Source organism: Diplotaxodon limnothrissa, linkage group LG18 (genome assembly GCF_057381915.1).
Source record: "Diplotaxodon limnothrissa isolate DT_005_m linkage group LG18, D_limnothrissa_male_GT1.1, whole genome shotgun sequence".
In the NCBI taxonomy this organism is placed as follows: domain Eukaryota; kingdom Metazoa; phylum Chordata; class Actinopteri; order Cichliformes; family Cichlidae; genus Diplotaxodon; species Diplotaxodon limnothrissa.
Window position 1 is genome coordinate 1545237 of NC_140613.1, and position 26278 is coordinate 1571514.

Consider the following 26278-nt stretch of genomic DNA (forward strand, 5'->3'; position numbering starts at 1 on the left):
GTTTTTTCCGGAGGATTGTTTTTCCCCAACATGTGTACAAGTGGGGGTGTTGGATTGTGTGTCCACAGGTGTTTGTACTTTGCGCCGTAATAAAATGACGGTAAAAGGCTCCGCCCACTTCCCATCCAGGTCTTACCATGCAACGACTCTGTGAATGCACTGGAGAGGTGTAGTGGGAGAGTCCTTTATTTATCAGAATTTATTTATAAGTGACTTATGTATGTATGTATGTATGTATATATATATATGTATATATTGTACTATTCTTAGTTAGCGTATTGTCTGTCTTGTCTTAATGTTGGTTTAAAATGGAGCACTGTAACAAAAAATAATTTCCCCCAGGGATCAATAAAGTATTCTGATTCTGATTCTGATTCCTCCGTCAGGAATGAGATATGTGTGTCGACTTTTTATTCTCCCTTAAGATTATCGTGCCATAACGCTGCCCAGAGCAGCTCTGCTAGTTAGCAGTGTTACATATAAGCCTCTACACTAATATTTGGTGGATATTACCACTGTGTGGCTGTAACTGCAGCCATCACGTCCTCAGATCAGAGGATACTGACCTAAGGCTGATCTCCAAAAGTTGATTCTGTTCATCTGGACGTCTTCAGCTGGAGAAACGTTTCGTCACTCATCCAGGTGACTTCTTCAGTCTCAGCTGACTGCAGGTTTCCCCAACCTTATAAACAGCACATTTGCATTGAAATTAGCTACTGAAGGGGAGGTCAGCTCCATCATGATTATGCAAATTCTCCAACTTTTGGAGATTTACTTAGGTGGATGAGAATGCATCAAGACTAAGACCCTGTACACCATGAGAAATGACAGCTGGACAAGAGAAAACACAAAGGAGCTTCTTCATTAGTTAAACCTGACAGTAAATATAATGATTTCCTGGTTCTTTGTGTGGTTATATTTGCTACTTCCAAGTGAGAGATGAAGAACTCTGGTTGTTTTCTTGGATATTGTTAAAACGAGAAGAATTGTTGCTCTCAGCTTGTCTGGAGAGTAACAGTGCTGCCTCTAAACTGGACTCTTCTTTGTTTCGTCACAGCTGACAAACTCTGTAACTTCATGATCTAGGATGATCATGAAGGTACAGCGCAGTCAGAAACACACTGACAGCATCTCTCAAACAAAGAGAACCTGATCAAAGATCACTCACAGCTCGAGTTTCATTCATTCATTATTGTTTGTATAGTTTTTTGTTTGTTTATCAAATCTTACTGGGCATCCTTACCCTTAATCTCACCTCTCTTCTTCCTCTGCTATCCTTCTTACATCTTTCTCTCAGTCACATCACACAGCAGCTGGACCTTTATCTGGCAGACACAAACATGAGTGTTTGCTGACATTCGTTGAGCAGAAACGTTAGAAAATGTTCTTCCCTTCATGCTCATTCCTCGTCAAGATGCTGAAGTCCTGACTCAAAATTTATATCAAATTTATGCTGTAAATAACACACATTTTTAACATATAATTTAATATTTACCTGTTTCATGTTTTTGTGTGATAAGCAATCTTGGTCAAGTTACTTGAAAAAAGTAATCAGTAACTAATTACTGATTACTTCCCCAAAAAGGTAATCCTGTTACTTTACAGATTACTTATTTTCAAAAGTAATTAATTACTTAGTTACTTTTTAAAAACACGATTTACAGCCTGAAGAGGTGATAAAGTGATAGATCTTTCACACAGTGAACAGCAGACGCTAATGTTTTTGTCACTTTTTACAGAATCTAACTCAAAGTAAGGTCAGTACTTCCACGCTTTAAACGCTTTTACTAGTCCCTAACGACCCCAAAGCGCTTTACACATCCACCTTACTTAAAAAAAGTAATCGGATTACAGTAACGCATTACTGCCCATCTTTGATGATAAGTGATTACACCAATAGGATTTTCATTATCTGTTATTGTTTCCTTTATTTGGGTTCAGATCAGTGTGAAGTTTGAAGACACACTCTTTATTTTCTTGTTTGTTTTGTTTTTGAGTCATAAAGAAATAACAAAAAAGCTGTATAACAATGACCCCAGGAAGTGTTTCAGTGGGAGAAAAGTTTTGTCACTAATTCAGGTAACTCGTTCAGTCTTAGCTGACTGCAGGCTTCCAGCCAATAAACTGTACCTTTGCACAGCGACTGACACCAGCAGCGTCAGGAAAGCGATTCCGCTCCCTGAAGACCAACACAGAGAGACTGAGGAGGAGCTTCTTCCCGCAGGCGATACGGTCTCTCAATCACACCACCACACAGTACTGACCCACACATATGGTTCTTACACACACACTGGACATTCTGGACATTGTTTTCACTTCATCACTTAAATCACTTTAAGCATATTTGCACTGCACAAGACATAATGTGGATCGCACAACACTGGTCACTATATTCTTCATTTCCAGTTAATACTTGTACAGCTGCTGTTATTGTGTGTGTGTATATATATATTTATTTATTTATTTATATTTCTTCATACATTCTTATATAGTTCTATATTGTGTATTTTGTTGTACAGTTATTTTATTTTCAACTTTAATTTATATATTTTATCTTATTCTTCCCAGTTAAATTTACCCTTCATTCTAATTTGTGTTGTACAGTTATTTCATTTTTAACCTTAATTTATATTTTATTCCTTCCTAGTTAAATTTACCCTTTTTAATTTTTCATATTTATTTCCTATCTTATTCATAGCCTTTTCCTTTTTTTTTCTTTAGGTCACGATCAGTTGTCTAAGCATTTCACTGCATATCGTACTGTGTATGACTGTGTACGTGACAAATAAAATTTGAATTTGAATTTAAATTTGAATTTGACCAGCAACGAGCTGTGAGGTCAGTTTCATGATCATTAATATGCAAACAGTCTTCACCATTGATCAGTGGTGATGGCAGGGAGAATGCATCAAGACATGTACAATAATGTCATTATTATTATTATTATTATTATTACTACTACTACTACTAAGCAAAGAAAGCAAGCAGACAGATGTATTTATATGTGAGTGTTGTCACTGATTGGAGTCGTGCAAAAACCAGTATTAGTGAATTATAACATTATTTCAGCCAAACAGACCCAAAAATAATTTAATGCCAAACTTTAAAATAGAGGGCTGGACATCTATTCATGGTAGTCATGGTAACGGTTTGTGTTGTGGGTAAAACGGTCACTGAACCCGGAGGAACCACGAAGGCAGACCTGCTGGTGAGATTTGTGGGTCCGTCTGCTGTGTCGTCACTTTGTGATTGAAATCACTGTTCAGATCAAACATGAAGTTTTCTGTGAGAGCGATGTGACAACAGCGGAACGAAAGTTAGCCGCCCTCCACCGCCGGAACTTCCCTATGTGACACCAGGCGGAAGTAAACAGGAAAAAGCTGAAGTAGCCTTAACTTTCCACAGGTGTCGGGGTCAGTAAAGTTCGAAGGTAGCAGAGTGTATAGTTGTGTGTGAGCTGCGGCAGCAACGATGCCTTCAGTTCAGTATCTGAGAGAGTTCATCAACGAGCGACTAACTGCTGCTGCTGAACAAATATTCTTGGAGTTTGAAAAAACGATCGTCCAGTACGAGGAAGAGATCGACCGTCAGCGCAGACTGCTGGATATCACCTGGAAACCCCAAATCAAGCTGCACAGGACAGGTGAGTGTCCCTCTGGTGGGCTGGATTCAGTCACACAAACCGATGTTCTTCCGTGGACCACAAACAGCGCACTTTGACCTTCAGTGGTCCGGTGTTCCAGATCTACTGGCGTTTAGATCAACTGGCGTTGGTCGAACAGATGTGTGGCAGTCTTGCGTTTCAGGAGCTGCTACCGACAAACCAGCAAAAAAACACCAAATGTGTCATCTGTGACACTTGTGAGGTTATCTCAAACACACTCCGTCAGTCTTGATGCTGTTGAACAACAAAATGTATAAAAATGTGGCGAGTTTACCTGGTGATATCCTCACGCGCGACGCGATCGCGAAAACAGCAAACAAGTAACACCACGCCGATGTTGTTCACGGGACAGCAAGAGTAAACGATCGGGAGACTCTAGTCGTCGTTATCGTTCCCCTCGCACGGTTTATTTCTCCGGTTTCAGCGTTTTTGCTCCACAACTACAGCGAGCTGTTTACTTTGTGCACTAACATGGACTCGAGTCAACCAGCGCCACCTCTGGCCACGTGCCACAGCCTACAGCCAGATCAGCCTGTGACACACATCTGCACCACGTTTGAATTCGTTTCATGCACATTTGTACCTTTCAATTGTGTCTGTTTGTGCGTCATGCAAATAAACCTTTGAAAAGAATGAAATGATATCATATATTCCTTATTGGCCTACATTTGTACAAAATTCCAAATTATATACACAAAGTCATAGAAATCACCACTCCAATTGGTCATCATGATTTTGATATTCTCTTTTTCCATAACAATGAAATACGCCTTGGACAAATATGACACATCAATATTTCATTAGTGTTGTCACATCACATCCTGTAAGCATCGTCTGTCTGTGTCTTTTACCTGGAAATTAATATTTCCAGCCAATATAGGCAATTCATCAACATGGCTGGAGTTATATACAGTCTGTATAAGTGTGGTTAATCCAATGAAGATTTGTAAGGAGACGGCAGTTACTGTGAATTCACAGCAGTTACACAGTGATTAGTAATAAACAGCCAGTGAGAGTGAGTGGATTTAAGAAAGTCAGTGACTCAGGTGTGTCGCTTGGTTTGTCATCTGTTTGTGAGACTGGAGGAGACGTAGAAATCTTTTGTTTTAAATCTTAGTTAGGAAGATTCCTGTTTGAAAACAAGCACTTTCTGTGAGGAATGCAAGAAGCACATCTGCAGAAAGCACACAGTTACATTCTGTCCATCATGTGGACAAAATTGAAAATGTTGAGCATTGAAAAACTGAGAACGTCGGGCAAGTTCAACAGAAATGTGTTTGTAAGAACGAAAAACCAAACTGTTCCTAAAATAGTTATGGAAAGTCTAACTGTTGTATGTCTGTGTTCTACATGTTTATCTGATGGGAAATAAAGTTGCTATTGTTTTATTGCAGTTTTTGGATAATTCTGAGTGGATTTACACAGTACGGGTCAAAATGACCTGCAACAAAATCAATGTCAATTGTTTGTTCTTCAACATAGTACAAGGGTTAATTTCCAAAACTTTCTTATGATCTTCAATTTGTAGCAGATCCACTATCACACAGCAGCTAGAGCAGTTTCAAATGGAGGTCAGTCCACTACTACCATAGCCCACTACTAGATTAACTTGTGACACATCTACACCTGCTGCTATGATGAGTAGAGGCTGAGTGGCTGCACTTACCCCTGGTACATCCAGATCTACCCACAAACATGTTGACAGATGCAATTCCAGCAATGTGGATTGTCAACACTAAAAACATCAGTAAGCACAGACAACAGGGATCATTTGTTTCTGTTTATTTAGCACCCACAACATCTGTAGTCGCCTTCTGCACAGGGGACGTCCACACACACTGTGTGGTACCACTTTCCACAGAAGGTGCATTCAGTCTGCAAGATTGAATGAGATTGTCAGAGTCATTGTCTGACTGTTTATTACTGATCACCTGCTGTACATTCACAGTAACTGCCATCTCCTTACAAATGATCATTAGAGTAACCACACTTATACAGACTGTATATCACAACCAACTCTAACATGTTTGTTCGCAGAGAAAAGACACAGACAGACTACGCCAACGACATGTGATGTTACAACACTAGTGAAATATTAGTGTCATTTCATTCTTGTCAAAGGTTCATTTGCATGACGCACAAACACACAATTGAAAGGTACAAATGTGCATGACACGAATTCAAACGTGCTGCAGATGTGTGTCACAGGCTGATCTGGCTGTAGGCTGTGGCACGTGGCCAGAGGTGGCGCTGGTTGACTCGACTCCATGTTAGTGCACAAAGTAAACTGCTCGCTGTAGTTGTGAAGCAAAAACGCTGAAACCGGAGAAATAAACCGTGCGAGGGGAACGATAACGACGACAAGAGTCTCCCGATCGTTGACTCTTGCTGTCCTGTGAACAACATCGGCGTGGTGTTACTTGTTTGCTGTTTTCGCGATCGCGTCGCGCGTGAGGATATCACCAGGTAAACTCGCCACATTTTAAACATTTTGTTGTTCAACAGCATCAAGACTGACGGAGTGTGTTTGAGACAACCTCACAAGTGTCACAGATGACACATTTGGTGTTTTTTTGCTGGTTTGTCGGTAGCAGCTCCTGAAACGCAAGACTGCCACACATCTGTTCGACCAACGCCAGTTGATCTAAACGCCAGTAGATCTGGAACACCGGAAGCTCACCACGTGACACCAGGCGGAAGAAAACAAAGGAAAGGCGCTAATACCGTTAGCTTTCCACGTGTGTGTGCCTGAGCACAGGGACTGTTGTGTTGTTGTTGTGTGAGCTGAGTGTGTGAGCTGAGTGTGTGAGCTGCGGCAGCAACGATGCCTTCAGTTCAGTATCTGAGAGAGTTCATCAACGAGCGACTAACTGCTGCTGCTGAACAAATATTCTTGGAGTTTGAAAAAACGATCGTCCAGTACGAGGAAGAGATCGACCGTCAGCGCAGACTGCTGGATATCACCTGGAAACCCCAAATCAAGCTGCACAGGACAGGTGAGTGTCCCTCTGAGGGAGGATCCTGATCACAGCTCTGCGGGACGTTTCTGATTGTGAGGACTTTTTGGAGATGTGAGCTAACAAAGAGCAAACAGAGGACAGGACTGCGCTGCGCTCCATGCAAACAGCAGGCGCTTAAATCAGCCTGGATTTCTCTCCTGATTATTTAGTGAAACAAAGTTAGGATTAGAAGATTTGTGAGTCTGGTTCAGAGGGGGGCCCATGTGCCGAAAAGCCCCCGGTGTTCCAGATCTACTGGCGTTTAGATCAACTGGCGTTGGTCGAACAGATGTGTGGCAGTCTTGCGTTTCAGGAGCTGCTACCGACAAACCAGCAAAAAAAACGCCAAATGTGTCACCTGTGACACTTGTGAGGTTGTCTCAAACACACTCCGTCAGTCTTGATGCTGTTGAACAACAAAATGTTTAAAAATGTGGCGAGTTTACCTGGTGATGTCCTCATGCGCGACGCGATCGCGAAAACAGCAAACAAGTAATACCACGCCGATGTTGTTCACAGGACAGCAAGAGTCAACGATCGGGAGACTCTTGTCGTCGTTATCGTTCCCCTCGCACGGTTTATTTCTCCGGTTTCAGCGTTTTTGCTCCACAACTACAGCGAGCAGTTTACTTTGTGCACTAACATGGACTCGAGTCAACCAGCGCCACCTCTGGCCACGTGCCACAGCCTACAGCCAGATCAGCCTGTGACACACATCTGCACCACGTTTTAATTCGTGTCATGCACATTTGTACCTTTCAATTGTGTCTGTTTGTGCGTCATGCAAATAAACCTTTGAAATGAATGAAATGATATCATATATTTATTATCAGCCTACATTTGTTCAAAATCCCAAATTATATACACAAAGTCATAGAAATCACCACTCCAATTGGTCATCATGATTTTGATATTCTCTTTTTCCATAACAATGAAATACGCCTTGGACAAATATGACACATCAATATTTCATTAGTGTTGTCACATCACATCCTGTAAGCATCGTCTGTCTGTGTCTTTTCCCTGAAAATGAATATTTCCAGCCAATATAGGCAATTCATCAACATGGCTGGAGTTATATACAGTCTGTATAAGTGTGGTTAATCCAATGAAGATTTGTAAGGAGACGGCAGTTACTGTGAATCCACAGCAGTTACACAGTGATTAGTAATAAACAGCCAGTGAGAGTGAGTGGATATGACTGTTCCCACCACTAACACATGACCATAGCCCACTACTAGATTAACTTGTGACACATCTGCACCTGCTGCTATGATCACATTGAGTAGAGGCTGAGTGGCTGCACTTACCCCTGGTACATCCAAATCTGCCCACAAACATGTTGAAAGATGCAATGCCAGCAATGTGGATTGTCAACACTGAAAACAATCAGTAAGCAAAGACAACAGGGATCAATTGTTTCTGTTTATTTAGCACCCACAACATTTGTAGTCGCCTTCTGCACAGGGGACGTCCACACACACTGTGTGGTACCACTTTCCACAGAAGGTGCATTCAGTCTGCAAGATTGAATGAGATTGTCAGAGTCATTGTCTGACTGTTTATTACTAATCACTGTGTAACTGCTGTACATTCACAGTAACTGCCATCTCCTTATAAATGTTTATTAGATTGACCACACTTATGCAGACTGTATATCACAACCAACTCTAACATGTTTGTTTGCAGAGAAAAGACACAGGCAGACTACGCTAACGACATGTGATGTTACAACACTGGTGAAATATTAGTGTGTTCACGACATTTTTCGTATGGGCAAAAGTATTGATATCAGGATGGTGATTCTTATGTGTATGTCATTTGGCATTTTGTACAAATGTAGGCCAATAAGGAATATATGATATCATTTCATTAATTTCAAAGGTTTATTTGCATGACGCACAAACAGACACAATTGAAAGGTACAAATGTGCATGACACGAATTCAAACGTGGTGCAGATGTGTCACAGGCTGATCTGGCTGTAGGCTGTGGCACGTGGCCAGAGGTGGCGCTGGTTGACTCGAGTCCATGTTAGTGCACAAAGTAAACTGCTCGCTGTAGTTGTGAAGCAAAAACGCTGAAACCGGAGAAATAAACCGTGCGAGGGGAACGATAACGACGACAAGAGTCTCCCGATCGTTGACTCTTGCTGTCCTGTGAACAACATCGGCGTGGTGTTACTTGTTTGCTGTTTTCGCGATCGCGTCGCGCATGAGGACATCACCAGGTAAACTCGCCACATTTTAAACATTTTGTTGTTCAACAGCATCAAGACTGACGGAGTGTGTTTGAGACAACCTCACAAGTGTCACAGGTGACACATTTGGCGTTTTTTTGCTGGTTTGTCGGTAGCAGCTCCTGAAACGCAAGACTGCCACACATCTGTTCGACCAACGCCAGTTGATCTAAACGCCAGTAGATCTGGAACACCGGACCGGTGAGCGTCCTCCTGCCCCTGGAAAGTTTAACTACGCATTTAATCCGCATATGAGAGAAAAAACAAAGAAGCTTTTCTGCTGAGGTCTGTCCGCTCAACTCTTTGTCGTGTAAAGTTGTAGAAAAGCTTCTGGTTGCTCTTTGTCCGGACTGTGTCGTCATTATGAAGCAGGAGAGTTTCATTCATTTCATTCGTATCCCAGCTACCACAGGAGAGGTACACCCTGGGCAGGCCGTTTAGCATCACCAGTTAACCTAACCCCACTAAGTGCACGTGTTTGGACTGGGAGGGATCCAGAGAACCCACTCAAACACGGGGAGAACATGCTAACTCCACACAGGGCCGTGAGCAGGGGGTGGATTCAAACTCAGGAGCGTCTTGCTGTGAGGCAACAGTGCTACCCACCACAGCACCGTGCTGCCCTGGATCACAGTCAGTGTGTTTCTGCTGTGGATTGTTGGATGCACTCAAAGTGTCCAATCACAGTTTGTGTCTGTGACGTAAATGCTGACCAATCAGAAGGAGTTTCTCTGTTCTGTGTTGTACATCAGTGGCTGTGTTTTGGGGTTTGTTTTAAAGACATTGGTGCTTAAGTTTTAATCGTATGTACTGACACACTCACTCATTTAGCTGAGACAACAACAGCGCCTCCTTCCTGCTCCGTCCACACAGGAGAACACATGACCTTTTCGCTCTCTTTTCCAAAACACTTTCTGGTATGACGGAATATTTGCTCCAGGAGAAATTTTCCCTCTTTCCAGCAAACCTCCTCCTTCTCTCTCCTCTGTACAGATACACAATATGTACTATACACAAACCCTTCCTGAGAGTTTCCCTCAGCATGTCAGCTGTGCTTTCCAGTCGTCTGGGAACTCTTCCCTGCCACTCGGAGTCCGTCTCAGCTCCTCCTGAGCTCGGAGCAGCTTCCACCATTTATTCCCTTCCTCTGTCTTCTCTCACTTCCTCTTATTGATTTCCAAAGTTATCTTGCAGACTTCCATCTGATGCCCCCAGCTATGTCTCCTTCAGATTTCACCTTCTGTATAAGATGGAGTTCACCTGTGTGCACCTTCCTGCAGTCTCATACATCCCTCTGTGTTCCTCCCTCTTGTTAAAGTTCAACACAACCTTTTCTATCCTTTCTTTAAAGGCACTCCTACCCAGCGCCTCCTCATCACCTCTCCTCCCTTCACTTACATGTTTGTTGAACTCTCTCTCCCCCTGCAGACACTCAGTACTGCTTCATCCAACTTACTCCAGAATTCCTCTTCTTCTTCTACATAACCGACCCGTGTTATCCACATGTGTACATTGTGCAGTATAGACACACTATAAGCGACTCAGAGGCCTTTTTTCAGCACGCGTGTATTCTCTGTTTTGGCTTTTCTCCGTGTAGTAACTTTGAAAGCTTGTGTGTGTGTGTCGGAGTATTTGCCTTTTTATAATATTATTTATTTCTTTTTTGTGTCCTTTTCTACTTCCAGACCTCCCACTGCGACTCCTCTGCAGAGAGGAGGAGGTTCTCCCTGAGCAGCAGCTCTGGGACCAGGAGAGGAGCTCCAGTGTGGAGCAGGAGGAACCAGAACCTCCACAGATTAAAGAGCAACAGGAGGAACTGTGCAGCAGTCAGGAGGGAGAGCAGCTGGGACTGGAGGAGGAGACGGATACCTTTACGGTGACTGCTACTTACGAGGAAAGCGACCTCAGTAACGCCACTCACTCTGACTCCAGTGTGTTTGTTGGGACTGAATCCAGAGAAGCATTCAAAGTTTTAAATAATTCTACCCAGATCGAGAAAGACATCAACCATCAGCCCAGAGAGCTGGACGTCACCACCAGTGCTGAGACAGATGTGCACAGAACAGGTGAGTCTCACTCTGATGGTCTGGTCCTAATCAGAGCCCTGTTACACAATTTATGATGCAGCTGCAGTTATTTTTCAGAGAGAAATACCATGAAGTATTGTTATAATTAAAGAGTTTCAGCATTAGACTCAAAGTATGTATAAAACGAGTGGATCCATGTCAGCTGCAAACCTACGAGTGTTGTTTGGTTAATGTTGTTGGCTTGGTGCTTAAAGACATGCTTTTGTTGTCATTCAGTGTACAGCAAGTGTACAAGGCACACAGTTTCATTACAGTTGGCTCGACACAGGATGAAAATATAGAAAAGCTCTAGTACATATAGTAAGATGTGTATATATGACGTCAGTGAGAGTTACAATGAGAGTTGTAACTCTCAGTGATCGTTTGATTTATGGACCTGCAGCGCAGTTTGAGCGCAGACACGGCTGGTGACGTCAGACTTAAAGACCGGATTACATTTGCACTCAGTAACCTTCCTGTTCTTTCAGAATATAAACAGAATAAATCCACCAACAAAGCCTCATTTAAACTGGTGGAGACGTGTTAGCTGTTAGTCTGCATTGATAAAATAGACAGCAGTTATTTGAGACCTTCAACAATCTCTTGTAGAGTGATTCCAGTCAGACTGTAGCTGTCTTCCGGGTCAAACGATCACTGCGGCGTCACAGAGTTACAAACTGTCTAAATCGGGAGGTCCAGAGAAGGTCCACTGCCGGTTCAGATAGAGGGGGAGGAGGTAGAGGTGGTCAACAAGTACAAGTACCTCGGGCTGTGGGTGGACAATAAACTGGACTGGTCATGCAACACAGAGCACCTGTATAAAAAAGCCCAAAGCCGACTGTACTTCCTCAGGAGGCTGAGGTCTTTTAACATCTGCAGGAAGCTCCTGAGGATGTTTTACCAGTCGGTGGTTGCTGGAGTACTTTTCTATGCTGTGGTGTGCTGGGGGAGCAGCACAGCAAAGAGGGACTCATCCAGGCTGGAGAAACTGATCAGGAGGGCTAGCTCTGTGGTCGGCATGAAGCTGGACACTCTGGTGACAGTGGCAGAGAAAAGGACATTAAAGAAACTGCTGGACATTATGAACAATGCTGGGCATCCTCTGCACACGGCCATTAACAACCAGAAGAGTCTGTTCAGTGACAGGTTGCTTCTCCCAAAGACAAGAACTAACAGACTTAAAAACTCCTTTGTCCCACACGCCATCAGACTGTTTAACTCCTCTCTGGAGGGGAGAGGGAGGGGAGACAGGAGGACAAAGGAGGGGGGAACAACTAAGCTGTAGTGCCTCTTCACCTCACTGTGCAATACCTTGTGCAATACTTTTTGTAAATAGTCAACAGTGCAATAGACTCAATACTTGAAATGTGCAATTCACTTGTATTTTTATTTTTTATTCCTATTTATTCTATTTATCCCCTTTGTATATTTTATTTATATTTGTCTCTGTATTTATATATGTATGTGTGTGTGTGTGTGTGTGTGTGTGTGTGTGTGTGTGTGTGTGTGTGTGTATATATATATATATAACAATTCTGTAACTGTAACTTCGGTCGTTGCTGTGCTTTTTGGAAGTCGAATTTCCCAGAGGAACCCACCCGAGGGATTAATAAAGTTCTATCTTATCTTAAATCCTTTAATCTTTAATAAAATAATCAGTGTGGCTGCTCTATCAGCTGTAACAGTTAAGTTTAACATTCAGGCATCCACGAAAACAGAATTTATGAAGTTTAACCAAGTTCGAAGTTAGCAGGGAGTTAGCTCGCTAGTTTCCACCTAAAGATGATACAGCATGTTCATTACCCCGAACATGATTAAAGGAACAATGTATTTCACTGCTTTTCTTTTTCTGGGCTCCTATTGTCCCTGCAGACCTCCCACAGCAGCAGCTCAGGAACCAGGACAGGAGCTCCAGATTGGACCAGGAGGAACCAGAACCTCCACAGATTAAAGAGCAACAGGAGGAACTGTGCAGCAGTCAGCAGGGAGAGCAGCTGGGACTGGAGGAGGAGACGGATACCTTTACGGTGACTGCTACTTACGAGGAAAGTGACCTCAGTAACGCCACTCACTCTGACTCCAGTGTGTTTGTTGGGACTGAATCCAGAGAAGCATTCAAAGTTTTAAATAATTCTACCCAGATCGAGAAAGACATCAACCATCAGCCCAGAGAGCTGGACGTCACCACCAGTGCTGAGACAGATGTGCACAGAACAGGTGAGTCTCACTCTGATGGTCTGGTCCTAATCAGAGCCCTGTTACACAATTTATGATGCAGCTGCAGTTATTTTTCAGAGAGAAATACCATGAAGTATTGTTATAATTAAAGAGTTTCAGCATTAGACTCAAAGTATGTATAAAACGAGTGGATCCATGTCAGCTGCAAACCTACGAGTGTTGTTTGGTTAATGTTGTTGGCTTGGTGCTTAAAGACATGCTTTTGTTGTCATTCAGTGTACAGCAAGTGTACAAGGCACACAGTTTCATTACAGTTGGCTCGACACAGGATGAAAATATAGAAAAGCTCTAGTACATATAGTAAGATGTGTATATATGACGTCAGTGAGAGTTACAATCGGTCTAAAGACTTTAGACCGTTTGTAACTCTCAGTGATCGTTTGATTTATGGACCTGCAGCGCAGTTTGAGCGCAGACACGGCTGGTGACGTCAGACTTAAAGACCGGATTACATTTGCACTCAGTAACCTTCCTGTTCTTTCAGAATATAAACAGAATAAATCCACCAACAAAGCCTCATTTAAACTGGTGGAGACGTGTTAGCTGTTAGTCTGCATTGATAAAATAGACAGCAGTTATTTGAGACCTTCAACAATCTCTTGTAGAGTGATTCCAGTCAGACTGTAGCTGTCTTCCGGGTCAAACGATCACTGCGGCGTCACAGAGTTACAAACTGTCTAAATCCTTTAATCTTTAATAAAATAATCAGTGTGGCTGCTCTATCAGCTGTAACAGTTAAGTTTAACATTCAGGCATCCACGAAAACAGAATTTATGAAGTTTAACCAAGTTCGAAGTTAGCAGGGAGTTAGCTCGCTAGTTTCCACCTAAAGATGATACAGCATGTTCATTACCCCGAACATGATTAAAGGAACAATGTATTTCACTGCTTTTCTTTTTCTGGGCTCCTATTGTCCCTGCAGACCTCCCACAGCAGCAGCTCAGGAACCAGGACAGGAGCTCCAGATTGGACCAGGGGGAACCAGAACCTCCACAGCGCACAGAGGAACAGAACAAACTCTGCAGCAGTCAGGAGGGAGAGCAGTCCGTAGTGACAGAGACGAAAACTTCTACGGTGACTCCTGCTCACAGCAAAAGTGACCACAGTGAATCAGAAGCAAACCGTGACCAGCTCCTCACTCACGGCTCTGCTGCAGCTGAGAGCCGAGATCAGGAAGGAGGGAAGAAGGGCGATTCAGACTCTGGAAATCCAGAGTCAAAACTTCATGTAAACAGAAGTCAGAGCAACAATTCTGAAGAATTCCCACCATCAGCAAGTCGGTGTAACACTGACACGGGTCGAAAATCTCTCCAGTGTGACATTTGTGGAAAGTCTTTTAAGAAAAAGTGCCAAATGAAGGAGCATTACAAAATCCACACAGGTGAGAAACCATTCACCTGTAATACATGTGAGAAAAGTTTTGCTCAGAAGAGCACTTTGCTGCGCCACATGACTGTCCACACAGGAGAGAGGTTGTTTTCCTGCCACATATGTGGCAAAACTTTTAGGCAACGCGGGAATCTGATGATCCACCTGAGAATCCACACCGGTGAGAGGCCGTATTCCTGCACAATGTGTGAAAAGACTTTCAGTCAGAGTAGTCATTTGTTGGGCCACATGCGAAGCCACAGAGGAGAGAAGCTGCACCAGTGCGATCACTGTGGGAAATGTTTTTCCGAATCATCGTCACTTAAATTACACAAAGTGATCCACACAGGAGAGAGGCCTCATTCTTGCCAGTTATGTGGGAAAACGTTCATTAAACGCAGTAACCTGCTGCGCCACATGAGAACGCACACAGGAGAGAAACCGTATGTTTGCGAGACCTGCGGGGAAAGATTTACTCTGTCAACATCGCTAAAAAGCCACAACGCGATCCACACGGGAGAGAAGCCGTATCACTGTAAAACCTGTGGGAAAATGTTCCGCCAGAGTCATCATTTGTTGTTTCACATGAAAACACACAACCAGCAGAAGCTGCAGTGCTGAAAGTTTTGTGGAGAAAACAAGTATCTACCAACAACTATTTTGATGTTGTCACGTGTAAAACTGTGTTCTTCATTTGATTTTGATTTTCCGTTCTGCGATGAAGCTTTGTTTCTCTAATGCAGGGTTTCTTTTCACAGTGAGTACCACCACATAAAATATATGGCTCTTAAATTACCAGCCTTTGACCAACATTAGAGTACAGTAGTATACACCTATTAAACACCACATGCAGTTTCTTATATGAATGTTATTTATTAGAACTGTCATAAACAGGATGTGACAGGTGACAATAACAACTGTACTGCATTAAAACATTCTCAGCAGGTGGGATATCCAATCTTTAAGTGATGACGTATGAACAAACTACTCTGCATTTATTAAGGCTGTTGTGTTTTTAACATGTCACCAGTGGTACGCATACCACATTTTAAGAACCACTGCCCTAATGAAAACATAACGCGTCTTTTAGAATATATTACATGTTAGATTCCTTTTCCTTTTGGAGAAAGCCATGTTTAAAGTCTTCTTGCTGTGGTTGGTTGGATGCACTGAGAACCTGTCTGACTGACCAGCAGGACTGAGTTCATCCATCTTCTGCTGCTGGGTTTGGGACAGTAGCCTGAGCAGAGAAGCTCAGACCTCCTTCGGGGGAACACTCAGGTATTCCCAAGTCAGGCGAGAGGTGTAATTGTTCTGGATCTGCCTCGGGGCCGCATCCTGTGATTTTGTTCTTTCATTTTTTTTATCCTAATTTCTTGTTTTGGGAGATTTCTTTGACACTCTGGAAAAGGACTTTAACTTTTCTAATAGCATTATATCGACCTCTCAGAGATTCCAGTTATTTGTACGTTCAACACGTTTTCAGTGATTTTCTCCAGCAGCTTTTGGATCATTTTCTGACATTTTAAATTTATAATGGTGGTGTAAATATTGAAGTGGAGAAGTAGTTTTTCACCTGGTGTCATCCATCTGCAGTTTTCGAACAGCAGCTGTAACAGTCACACAAACCTTTTCATCGTTACTTTGGTTTCTGTGTGCGTCTGAGTGTCATTTAAACCAGCAGGTATGAGACAATCTCTCACTGATAGAAATGTGTGTTCTTGTTTTTCCGTCTCGTGGTTATTTGTGAATTGTGGGTTCAGATTTTGGAGCGTTGAAAGTGTCAAAGAATTTAATTTCTTTAAAACAGCTTTAATTTTTCCTTTTTCTTCTTTTTTTTAACTGTTTGAGTTTTAAAGGAGACATGAACAAACTGTAGATGTTCAAAGCTGTTAGAAACATTTTGTTATAAATAAAGGGTTTTTTCTTCTAACAGTTTTGTGCTTCCACAGCAGCTCTGTCTCTGTCTCTGATCTTTACTGCTTCATTTCTCTGTTGTCTTTGTCATCAGTCCAATGACACAAGAATCAGAGGTTTAACAGTGTGTGGCTCCCTCTAGTGGATGTTGTGGAGTATTCTGTTGTCTTTGCTCCAAAGGTTTTTGTACAGAGTTTTGCTGTTTCCTGTCACTGTGGGCTGCAGAGCACAGTAGTACACAGCAGAGTCAGACAGCTGAAGCTTCTGGATCTTCAGAGAAACTGATGTCTTGTTGAGTTCAGCATCAAATCTGTCCTTCGGGAACTCTTGAGCGTTTTCAGTTCCAGAAGCATCTCGCCGTAAAACATATTTCGGATAGTCGTTCACGTCCTGTTTGTACCAGAACAAATATGCGTATGCAGAAGTTGTTTCGTATTTGCAGTAAAGTGTAACTGTGTCTCCTTCAGCAGCAATGACATCTCCTTGTTCCTGGATCACTTTGTCTTCTCCTTTACACTCTGAGGAAGAACAGAACATGCAGAGGAAGACATGGATCAATAAACATGATTAAAAACTCACCATTAATCAGACTCACACATTTATTTAAGCAGAGGAAACATGTTGATGTTTGTATCTCACCAAAGAAAAGAGCAGCAAGAATAATCCACAGCCAATGTTCCATCTGTACAACAAGGTTTAAATCAACAGGAGAAACTAGCTGATGTTCAACATTCAGTCTGAGAATTGTTCTCTTCACAGCAGCACTTATTATTGACACAATGGTTGAACACAGTGCAGAAGGAGAGCCCCGCCTACTGGATGATGTCGCCCTCTGTCTCCTCTTTGAGTCTCACTTCTCTCACTTCCTCTTCCTCCTGGTTCACAGACTGTTAGCAGCAGTTGAATCCCTGTGAGGAGGGAGGATGGAGCACTTTGCACTGTGTGCAAACACAACGAGCCAAATGTTCTCCATCACTCAGCTAAAAGTGAGACTCAGAGTCAGATATGTTTCCAGATTAGATGAGCTATAAATGTGGAGACACCAGAAGAATTTCCAGAACCTGACTCCTGGTGTTTATATATATATATGTGTGTGTGTGTGTGTGTGTATACACACACACACACACATATATATGGTTTATTGTTTAGCATGCCTTTAACATTATGAATCCATGTTTCACAAAGCCAGTACACAGGAATTACAACACAATACATGAAGAGAGACTTAAAAACTAGCAATAAAAAGTAAAATAAGTTATTTGTATTTGTGTGTGTGGAGCAGCAGATTTGCAAACAAGCTGGTAGATTTGAATTGACTGAAGGATTAAACTCTGTGGTGAAACAGCGTGTGACGCCTGTCGGTTCAAATGTCCATCAAAGAAATTTAAAAAAAAAAATCTTCCTAATTTGTCTTTTTAATCATAAAATAAAAATAGAAAATGGAACCAGCTGGGCCAAATGGACAATGACTTCTAATATGCACTTAAATATTGTAACCAAGTTACCAAGTCTGATCACCAAACCAAGCAATGATACAAAACAGTAAAACAGATTCAATCAAACCTTTATTTTAAAAAAGGTTCATCATTTCACATGAAACATTAAAAACTTTCAATCTCCTTAAAACGTGCAGCTGTTGTTGGATCTTTTTCACTGTAGCATCAAGATGTGACTCAAAGGACAGAGCATGATCGAGAACAAACTTACTTCCAACTGTCCACCAGTTCAATGGCTGCACTGTTTACTACTGTTAGTGCAGGATGGGGGGATGTCCTCCTGGAGTCAGTTACCAGGTCCTCAGTTTTCAAGGTGTTGATCTTTAAGAATGACCGATTGCACCAAGAAACAAACTCATCCACAACAGGCCTATGGGAATATTCTTCACCATGACTGTGTCATCCACATATTTAATGAAATGCCTGTTAGGCTGTGTACTCCGACAGTCATTGGTGTACAAAATATACAGTAGGGGAGAGAGACAACATCCCTGTGGTGAACCAGAAGAATTCAGCTGATTGGAAAAACAGCCGTTTACTCTCACACGCTGACATCTGTTAGTTAAAAAGTCTGAACCTACACAATGGGATGTTTCTGCCTCGCGCCATACCTGGTTCCATAACATTCTTTGTGTTTCATTTTCATTCATGTTTCATTTACTGAAGCTCAGCTCTTCTATGTTGTTTGTTTTATTAAATGTGAAGGACTTTAACCTCCTAAGACCCGAACTCTTCCACAGCAGCGTTTTTAATTTCTCTTTGATATTTGGGCTGATTGGGACCTGATGAATGTAAAAACAAAGAATTACCAGATTTTTTTAAACCTGATTTTTGTTTCTAAGAAAAATCAGAGCCACATATGAGGATATTTGTTTAAAATGTCGATAGAACAGTGGCAGTATAACGTCCTCGTAAGTGGATATCAGGCCCTTGTAGAGCAAAATTGAGTATTTTGGTTTAAATAACCCAAAATGTGATGTCCACATATGTGGACGCCAGGTCCTAGGACTTTAAAGATGTGGTCATCACAAACTTATCATTTTCATTTTTCAAAGGCTAAAAATCACATCATCAGCTCCTTTAATCAGCAGCTCACTGATAAGGTTTTTAGAAACCTGGATGGAAACAATAGTACCATCTGTGACCCACTTAATGAACAAATATAATGAACAACTGGATAATTAATTCAGGCAGAGTTTATTTCAAAACTTTAATTTCCAACAAATGAAAACAGCAAGGTGATGGAGATCATCTGGGACCGTCAGAAAACCTCAGTCCACCCAGTCAGAGAAGCACAGCAGTCATAGATCCTGCTGCTGCCTCTGAAGTAAAAAACACAGATAAAAGCAAAATACAATAAACAGGCTGACTTTTATTTTTTTTACTTTTCTCCTTTATAATGAGCAGAAATAACTCGTTCAGTACCAGTGGAATTTTAGCTAATTTGATTGTGGTCTCTAACTCTCTGCTGGTTTATTTATTTATTTCTGATTTTGGTGGAAATTTGACCGGATACACTCTGCATGGACCCTCACAGCAACGGAGAAAAACAGAAACTGAAAACTTATGGTGGTTATAAAAGTGTTTGGGGATCAAGAGAAACAGACACGTTCGAGCATTACGAAGCGGAACGAAAAGGCAACTCTCCTCTTCTGCCGGAACTTCACCGTGTGGCACCAGGCGGAAGTAAACGGGGGAGAGACGCTAATCTTTTTTTCAGCAGGAGGTCGGTTGTGTCGTGTTGTGTTGTGTGTGAGCTGAGTGTGTGAGCACCCGTGTGTACACCTGTGAGCATGGACGCGCTTGTTTTTAGCAGTCATCATTGTTTCTTACTGGTCTGTTCTTTGTTTTTATCTCATCTTTCATTTTCTGCTCAGAGGTCGACGCAGTTAACGGTCTCCGGAGGGCAGCGCCGCGTCATATCCGGTGGAAGCACCGGCGAAATACTTGGACTGAACCAGAAGTGTGTTGTGCTGTGTGTGAGCCGAGTGTGTGAGCTGTGGCAGTAACACGCTGTTTATGTATTTATGGCTCTGTTTGGTACATTTAAATAGGTTTTTAGGAAGCAAGAAGGACGTTTATTCCAAGCGGAACAAAGTATTTGAACATCCTCCTCCTGCCGGAACTTCAGAGCGGGACATCCGGTGGAAGTAAACAATGAAAAGGCGGCAGTATGGTTGTTCCAGCGTGAACTTTTGGAGGCTTTGTGTTGTTGTGTGAGCTGAGTGTGTGAGCTGAGTGTGTGAGCTGAGTGTGTGAGCTGAGTGTGTGAGCTGAGTGTGTGAGCCGCGGCAGCAACGATGCCTTCAGTTCAGTATCTGAGAGAGTTCATCAACGAGCGACTAACTGCTGCTGCTGAACAAATATTCTTGGAGTTTGAAAAAACGATCGTCCAGTACGAGGAAGAGATCGACCGTCAGCGCAGACTGCTGGATATCACCTGGAAACCCCAAATCAAGCTGCACAGGACAGGTGAGTGTCCCTCTGAGGGAGGATCCTGATCACAGCTCTGCGGGACGTTTCTGATTGTGAGGACTTTTTGGAGATGTGAGCTAACAAAGAGCAAACAGAGGACAGGACTGCGCTGCGCTGCATTCAAACAGCAGGCGCTGAAATCAGCCTGGATTTGAGCTTTTCTCTGACCTGGATCCATCACTCAATCCTGTGAATCGTTTGAAAAACTTTTTGTTTGGCGGTGAAACGTGTGTTTGATGGTGCGTTCAGGTGCACCTTCTAAACTCAGTAATCTAGCCTGAAAAGGTTTTTCCTTGGTTTCCTTTCTTCTTCTGCAGAGCTGTAAAGAGTTCAGTGTTAACGTCATAACAATACGTCTTTTTTATTTCTCCATCAGTGACGTCAGAGTGGTCGCCCGGGCCCTTTGTGATGATGTCACATAAAAGCTAAAGTGGTACACAGCACGTGCACGGTTCCTGTGGTCACATTTACACACGTGTGAGAACAACAAAGTCCACCATGTTGTTGTTCAGAGTCACGGACGCGACTGAAAGAAGTGACACAGAGTTTAATGTGCAGCTCGGCACAGTGACACCTAATATTGAATTTATGAACTGTAGTGGCAGTGCGGTGCTGCTGCTGTGCTGAGGGGGCTTTACCTTCCAGATGTTCGTCTGAATAAATGCAGATCTGAGATCAGTGACTTACAGCTGACTGGACGGCTTTACTCTCACACACGAGCGACGCAGTCATGCTGTAAAGTCCTGTTAATGTTTCTGTGGTTGTGACTTCTTTCTTCTGTCCTCCAGACGTCCCACAGCAGCAGGTCTGTGAGGAGGAGGAGGAGGTTCTCCCTGAGCAGCAGCTCTGGAACCAGGAGAGGAGCTCCAGTGTGGAGCAGGAGGAACCAGAAGCTCCACAGATTAAAGAGGAACAGGAGGAACTGTGCAGCAGTCAGCAGGGAGAGCAGCTGGGACTGAAGGAGGAGCCTGAAGTTGATAATGATCCTGTGCAGTACGAGGAAGAGATGGAGCGTCAGCGCAGACTGCTGGATATCACCTGGAAACCCCAAATCAAGCTGCACAGGACAGGTGAGTCTGTGACGTTTGTTCTGTAGCGATTTTTCGGGCAAAATAAATCCACAGTGTGAGTTACAGTGGTATCAATATAATCAACCAGCGCCAAAATGGACACATAAGACGATCAAAAGAGCAATTTTTAATTTCAGTTCAATGTATATGGCGCTAAATAACAGCAACCGCATCAAGACACTTTATACTGTAAGGCAAAGACTCTACAGTAGTGCAGAAAAAACTCCAGCAATCAGATGACGCCCTGTGACCATGCTGGTGAATGAATGTTAGGGGCCTCCAAGTTCTTAAATCTTTTTAGAGCCCTTCTTCAATTCAATTTAATTCCCTTTTATTTATACAGCGCCAAATCACAACAAAAGTTGCCTCAAGGCGCTTTATATTGTACAGTAGATACAGAGAAAAACCCAACAATCATATGACCCCCTGAGCAAGCACTTTGGCGACAGTGGGAAGGAAAAACTCCCTTTTAACAGGAAGAAAGCTCCAGCAGAACCAGGCTCAGGGAGGGGCGGGGCCATCTGCAGACCAGTGAGGAGTGAGGAGAGGAAGACAGGACAAAGACATGCTGTGGAAGAGAGGCAGAGATTAATAACTAATGATTCAATGCAGAGAGGTCTGTTAACACACAGTGAGTGAAGAAGAAACACCCAATGCATCATGGGAATCCCCCGGCAGCCTACGTCTATTGCAGCATAACTAAGGGAGGATTCAGGGTCACCTGGTCCAGCCCTAACTATATGCTTTAGCAAAAAGGAAAGTTTGAAGCCTAATCTTGAAAGTAGAGATAGTGTCTGTCTCCTGAATCCAAACTGGAAGCTGGTTCCACAGAAGAGGGGCCTGAAAACTGAAGGCTCTGCCTCCCATTCTACTTTTAAATACTCTAGGAACAACAAGTAGGCCTGCAGAGCGAGAGCGAAGTGCTCTAATAGGGTGATATGGTACTACAAGGTCATTGAGATAAGATGGGGCCTGATTATTTAAGACCTTGTATGTGAGGAGCAGGATTTTGAATTCTGGATTTAACAGGAAGCCAAAACAGGAGAAATCTGCTCTCTCTTTCTAGTCCCTGTCAGGACTCTTGCTGCAGCATTTTGGATTAGCTGAAGGCTTTTCAGGGAGATTGTTGGACATCCTGATAATAATGAATTGCAGTCGTCCAGCCTGAATTAAGAAGCAGAAAGTTAGCGGCCATCCAGGTCTTTATGTCTTTAAGACATTCCTGCAGTTTAACTCATTGGTGTGTGTTATCTGGCTTCATGGACAGATAGAGCTGGGTGTCATCTGCATAGCAGTGTAAATGTATGCTATGTCTTCTAATGATGCTGCCTAAGGGAAGCATGTATAATGTAAACAGAATTGGTCCTAGCACTGAACCCTGTGGAACTCCATAATTAACCTCAGTGTGTGAAGAGGACTCTCCATTTACATGCACAAACTGGAGTCTATTAGATAGATATGATACAAACCACTGCAGCACAGTACCTGTAATGGGTACAGACATACATACCTTTGCTTTGATGCTTCGTTTAATGCACGGCTCTGTTGCACGCCGATGTGTTAAATGATGTAAACACGAGCATTTCATCCACTTTAGCAACTAAACACAGACCTGCAATACAAACAGATTCAGGAGCAGCGTGTGAATAAACAACATTAAGTCCTCACAGCCTCCAGATTTAAGTCTGCAGGGGGGCGTGGGGTGTAATCCACCGTATTCATTTCTAGGCTTTCATAACATTTTTCAAATTAAAAGTGAAATAATATAAAATATTGTATCAATTAAATTGCATTAATATTTTTAAAATATGCAAATAAAAGCTTTTTTGACAAGTCAGTAAAATTGTACATGAACCAATAAACTCTGAGCCACGGGCCCGAGGGTTGTTAGTTTGACACTGAATTATTATTAATATTAATTCATGTTTGTGCTCTTCTCAGCAGCACAAAAACTTAATGTCAGAAACTTTTCCAAGAAAACAGAGTAAAGGTACATTTTTTGCCTTAATTTAGATTCCATATAAATCTTAATTTTATTTGACTTTGACCTTCGACTGTACTCAAAAAAGTTTGATATTTTTTGTGTTTAAGAATTTTTTTTCTTTAAAAGTTACATTTTGATTAGATCAAGACAAAACACAAAGATTACATGAAGAGGAGATGCTTACATAAGGCCAGTGACTCAAGAGTGGAGGCAGAAAGCTGTTCCAAAGTTTTGCAGTTCAGCATTTGGAAGGTTTACAACGGTGCGGAAATCCTTTAAGACTTTGAAGTCGGACTGGGATTTTCCGTCAGGGCTTTCTGGTCGTCACCCAGAAGCAAAGCAGCCCCACAGCATCACACTGCCACCACCATGTTTGACTGTTGCTATGACGTTCTTTTTTGAAATGTTGTGTTAGTTTTACATCACTTAAAACGGGACTCAAACCTTCCAGAAAGTTCAACTTTAGTCTCGTCTGGTCTCCCAGATTCTGTCTTGCTGTTGAATATTGAGCTAAGTTCTTTATGTGTTGTTCTGTTTTTCTGTGACATCCTGGATGAGTTGTTGCTGTGCTCTTGAAGAGATTTTGGTAGGCCGGCTCCTCTGAGGAAGGTTCACGTTGGCTCTTGCTGTGGTTCGCTGGAATCACTTTGTCAGATGGCTTCTTCTTTTTTTTTCATTCAGCAGGTCTGGCAGTAACGAGGCCTGCATGTTGGCAGTGGAAAAAACCCCGGTTAATCACAGTGCATTTATTTCACAGCACTGCACTGGTGGTTTGTAATGAACCAGGAAAATAATTTACATTTGAGTACTACTAAACGAGTCGGTGGTCAGTTAGTTTCATCATTGGGAGGGGGGCATCTTGGTTTTGTTAGTCCAAAATACTGAATTAGTGTAGACATCCATTAATTTGGAGCCATTTTTACAAAGTGAAAGAAACCTTGCTTCTCAGTACTCTGCACTGCCACAACAGCTGGGATTGAAACCCTAACTTGCTACAATGAACGGTGATTGACACGCTGACTAAGTAATAGGAATATATGGTGATGTCCTATTGTCATAACAGTGTTTGTTTATTTTTCTTGTCTCTTTCTGTCCTTCCAGACCTTGCACAGCAGCATATCTGTAAGGAGGAGGTTCTTCCTGAGCAGCAGCTTTGTAACCAGGAGAGGAGCTCCAGACTGGACCGGGAGGAACCAGAACCTCCTCAGAGTACAGAGGAACAGCAGGAACTGTGCAGCAGTCAGGAGGACGAGCAGGTTGTAGTGAAGGAAGAGAATGATACCATTTTTAAGGTGACTGTTACTTGGAGGGAAAGCAACCAGAGTGAAGCAGAACCAGACAGTGACCAGCTCGCTGCTCACAGCTCTGCTGTAGCTGAGAGCCAAGATCGGGAAGGAAGCAGGAATGTCAATTCAGGTTCGACTGGAAATAGAAGCAGAAGTCAGAGCAATGATACAGAAAGCTCTCCCATGCCAGCTGATAAGTGTAACACTGATACAGGTAAACAGCCTTTGAAAGGAGATGGTTTTCCCTTAAGAAAATGTAAAAAAGCCTTCAAGAAAAAGTCTCAAAAGAGGACACGTCACAGAATGCAAACAAGCGAGAAGCATCATACCTGCAAAACGTGTGAGAAAACCTTTAGTGAAAAGAGTGTTTTGTTGCGTCACACAAAAACTCACACGGGAGAGAAGATTCATTCTTGCAAAACGTGTGAGAAAACCTTTGTTCAACGCCGTGATTTGATGAACCACATGAGAATCCACACCGGCGAGAGGCCATACTCTTGTAAAACATGCGGGAAGTCTTTCAATCAAAGTGGTCATTTGATGGCCCACCAGCGAATCCACACCGGTGAGAGGCCGTATTCTTGCACAACGTGTGGAAAAACCTTTAGTCAAGGTAGTAATTTGTTGAGCCACATGCGATGCCACACAGGAGAAAAGCCTCACGTTTGTAAGACCTGCGGGGAAAGATTTACAACGTCAGGATCGCTTAAAATCCACACCAAGAGCCACACAGGAGAGAGGCCTCATCCTTGCCAAGCATGTGGGAAAACCTTCACTACACGCTCTAACCTTCTGCGCCACATGAGAACGCACACAGGAGAGAAACCGTATGTTTGTGAGACCTGCGGGGAAAGATTTACTCAGTCAACGTCACTTAAAACCCACAAAACTATCCACACGGGAGAGAAACCGTATCACTGTAAAACCTGTGGGAAAATGTTCCGCCAGAGTCATCATTTGTCGTTGCACATGAAGACCCACAAACAGCAGAAGTCGTAGTGCTGAAAGTTTTGTGGGGAAAACCGTATTTCAAACACCTTTACACTACTCCAACAACTATTCTGATTGGCAGCATTTGTTCTGATAATATCTGTTCATTTTTCTTTTTTTTGTAAGAAGTCCCTCATGAACAGTTGACCTCCTCACCCGATCACTAAGGAAGGCCAGCACCACCCTTCAGAGGATGCTCATTTCTGCTGCTATATCTGTGATAACGTTCTTTTGACCTTTTGAATTTCAGGGAGTTTCTAGTTTTGGGAGATTTCTTTGCGATTCTGGAAGAAGGGTTTTGTAACTTTTCTAATAACGCTATAATCAACCTTTGAGTTCAGCATGTTTTCAGTGATTTTCTACAGCAGTTTCTTTGTCATATTATTACAACTGTGTAAATTTATAACAATACATTCAAATATTAAAAAAGCGGAGGAGCATTTTGTCAGCTGATGGTCTTCATCTGCAGCCTTTGAGATTTTCTCCT

At 42.6% G+C, this 26278-nt stretch overlaps 3 protein-coding genes across 3 annotated transcripts in view; 2 read left to right on the plus strand and 1 right to left on the minus strand.

The window, feature by feature from the left end:
* LOC146612739 (uncharacterized) overlaps window positions 1-26278 on the minus strand; it is a 485503-nt gene that overhangs the window by 429347 nt on the left and 29878 nt on the right. The gene's annotated exons all lie outside the window — the stretch shown is intronic.
* On the plus strand, window positions 6454-15402 carry LOC146612749 (uncharacterized). The gene is made up of 4 exons (XM_085377395.1): window positions 6454-6660; window positions 10587-10967; window positions 12840-13184; window positions 14128-15402. The coding sequence occupies exons 1-4, from the start codon at window positions 6489-6491 to the stop codon at window positions 15192-15194; spliced, it is 1965 nt and encodes a 654-aa protein (XP_085233521.1). The 5' UTR covers window positions 6454-6488; the 3' UTR covers window positions 15195-15402.
* On the plus strand, window positions 20259-25945 carry LOC146612750 (uncharacterized). Its single transcript, XM_085377457.1, has 3 exons — window positions 20259-20458; window positions 24617-25079; window positions 25167-25945. Exons 1-3 carry the CDS (start codon window positions 20287-20289, stop codon window positions 25798-25800), a joined length of 1269 nt encoding a protein of 422 aa, XP_085233583.1. The 5' UTR covers window positions 20259-20286; the 3' UTR covers window positions 25801-25945.

Coding starts and splice junctions, on each gene's coding strand:
- LOC146612749 (XM_085377395.1), top strand. CDS start 6,489: ATGCCTTCAGTTCAGTATCTGAGAGAGTTCATCAACGAGCGACTAACT. Junction 10,968..12,839: donor GACAGATGTGCACAGAACAG/GTGAGTCTCACT, acceptor TTGTCCCTGCAG/ACCTCCCACAGCAGCAGCTC. Junction 13,185..14,127: donor GACAGATGTGCACAGAACAG/GTGAGTCTCACT, acceptor TTGTCCCTGCAG/ACCTCCCACAGCAGCAGCTC.
- LOC146612750 (XM_085377457.1), top strand. CDS start 20,287: ATGCCTTCAGTTCAGTATCTGAGAGAGTTCATCAACGAGCGACTAACT. Junction 20,459..24,616: donor AATCAAGCTGCACAGGACAG/GTGAGTGTCCCT, acceptor CTGTCCTTCCAG/ACCTTGCACAGCAGCATATC. Junction 25,080..25,166: donor AAAAAAGCCTTCAAGAAAAA/GTCTCAAAAGAG, acceptor TAGTGAAAAGAG/TGTTTTGTTGCGTCACACAA.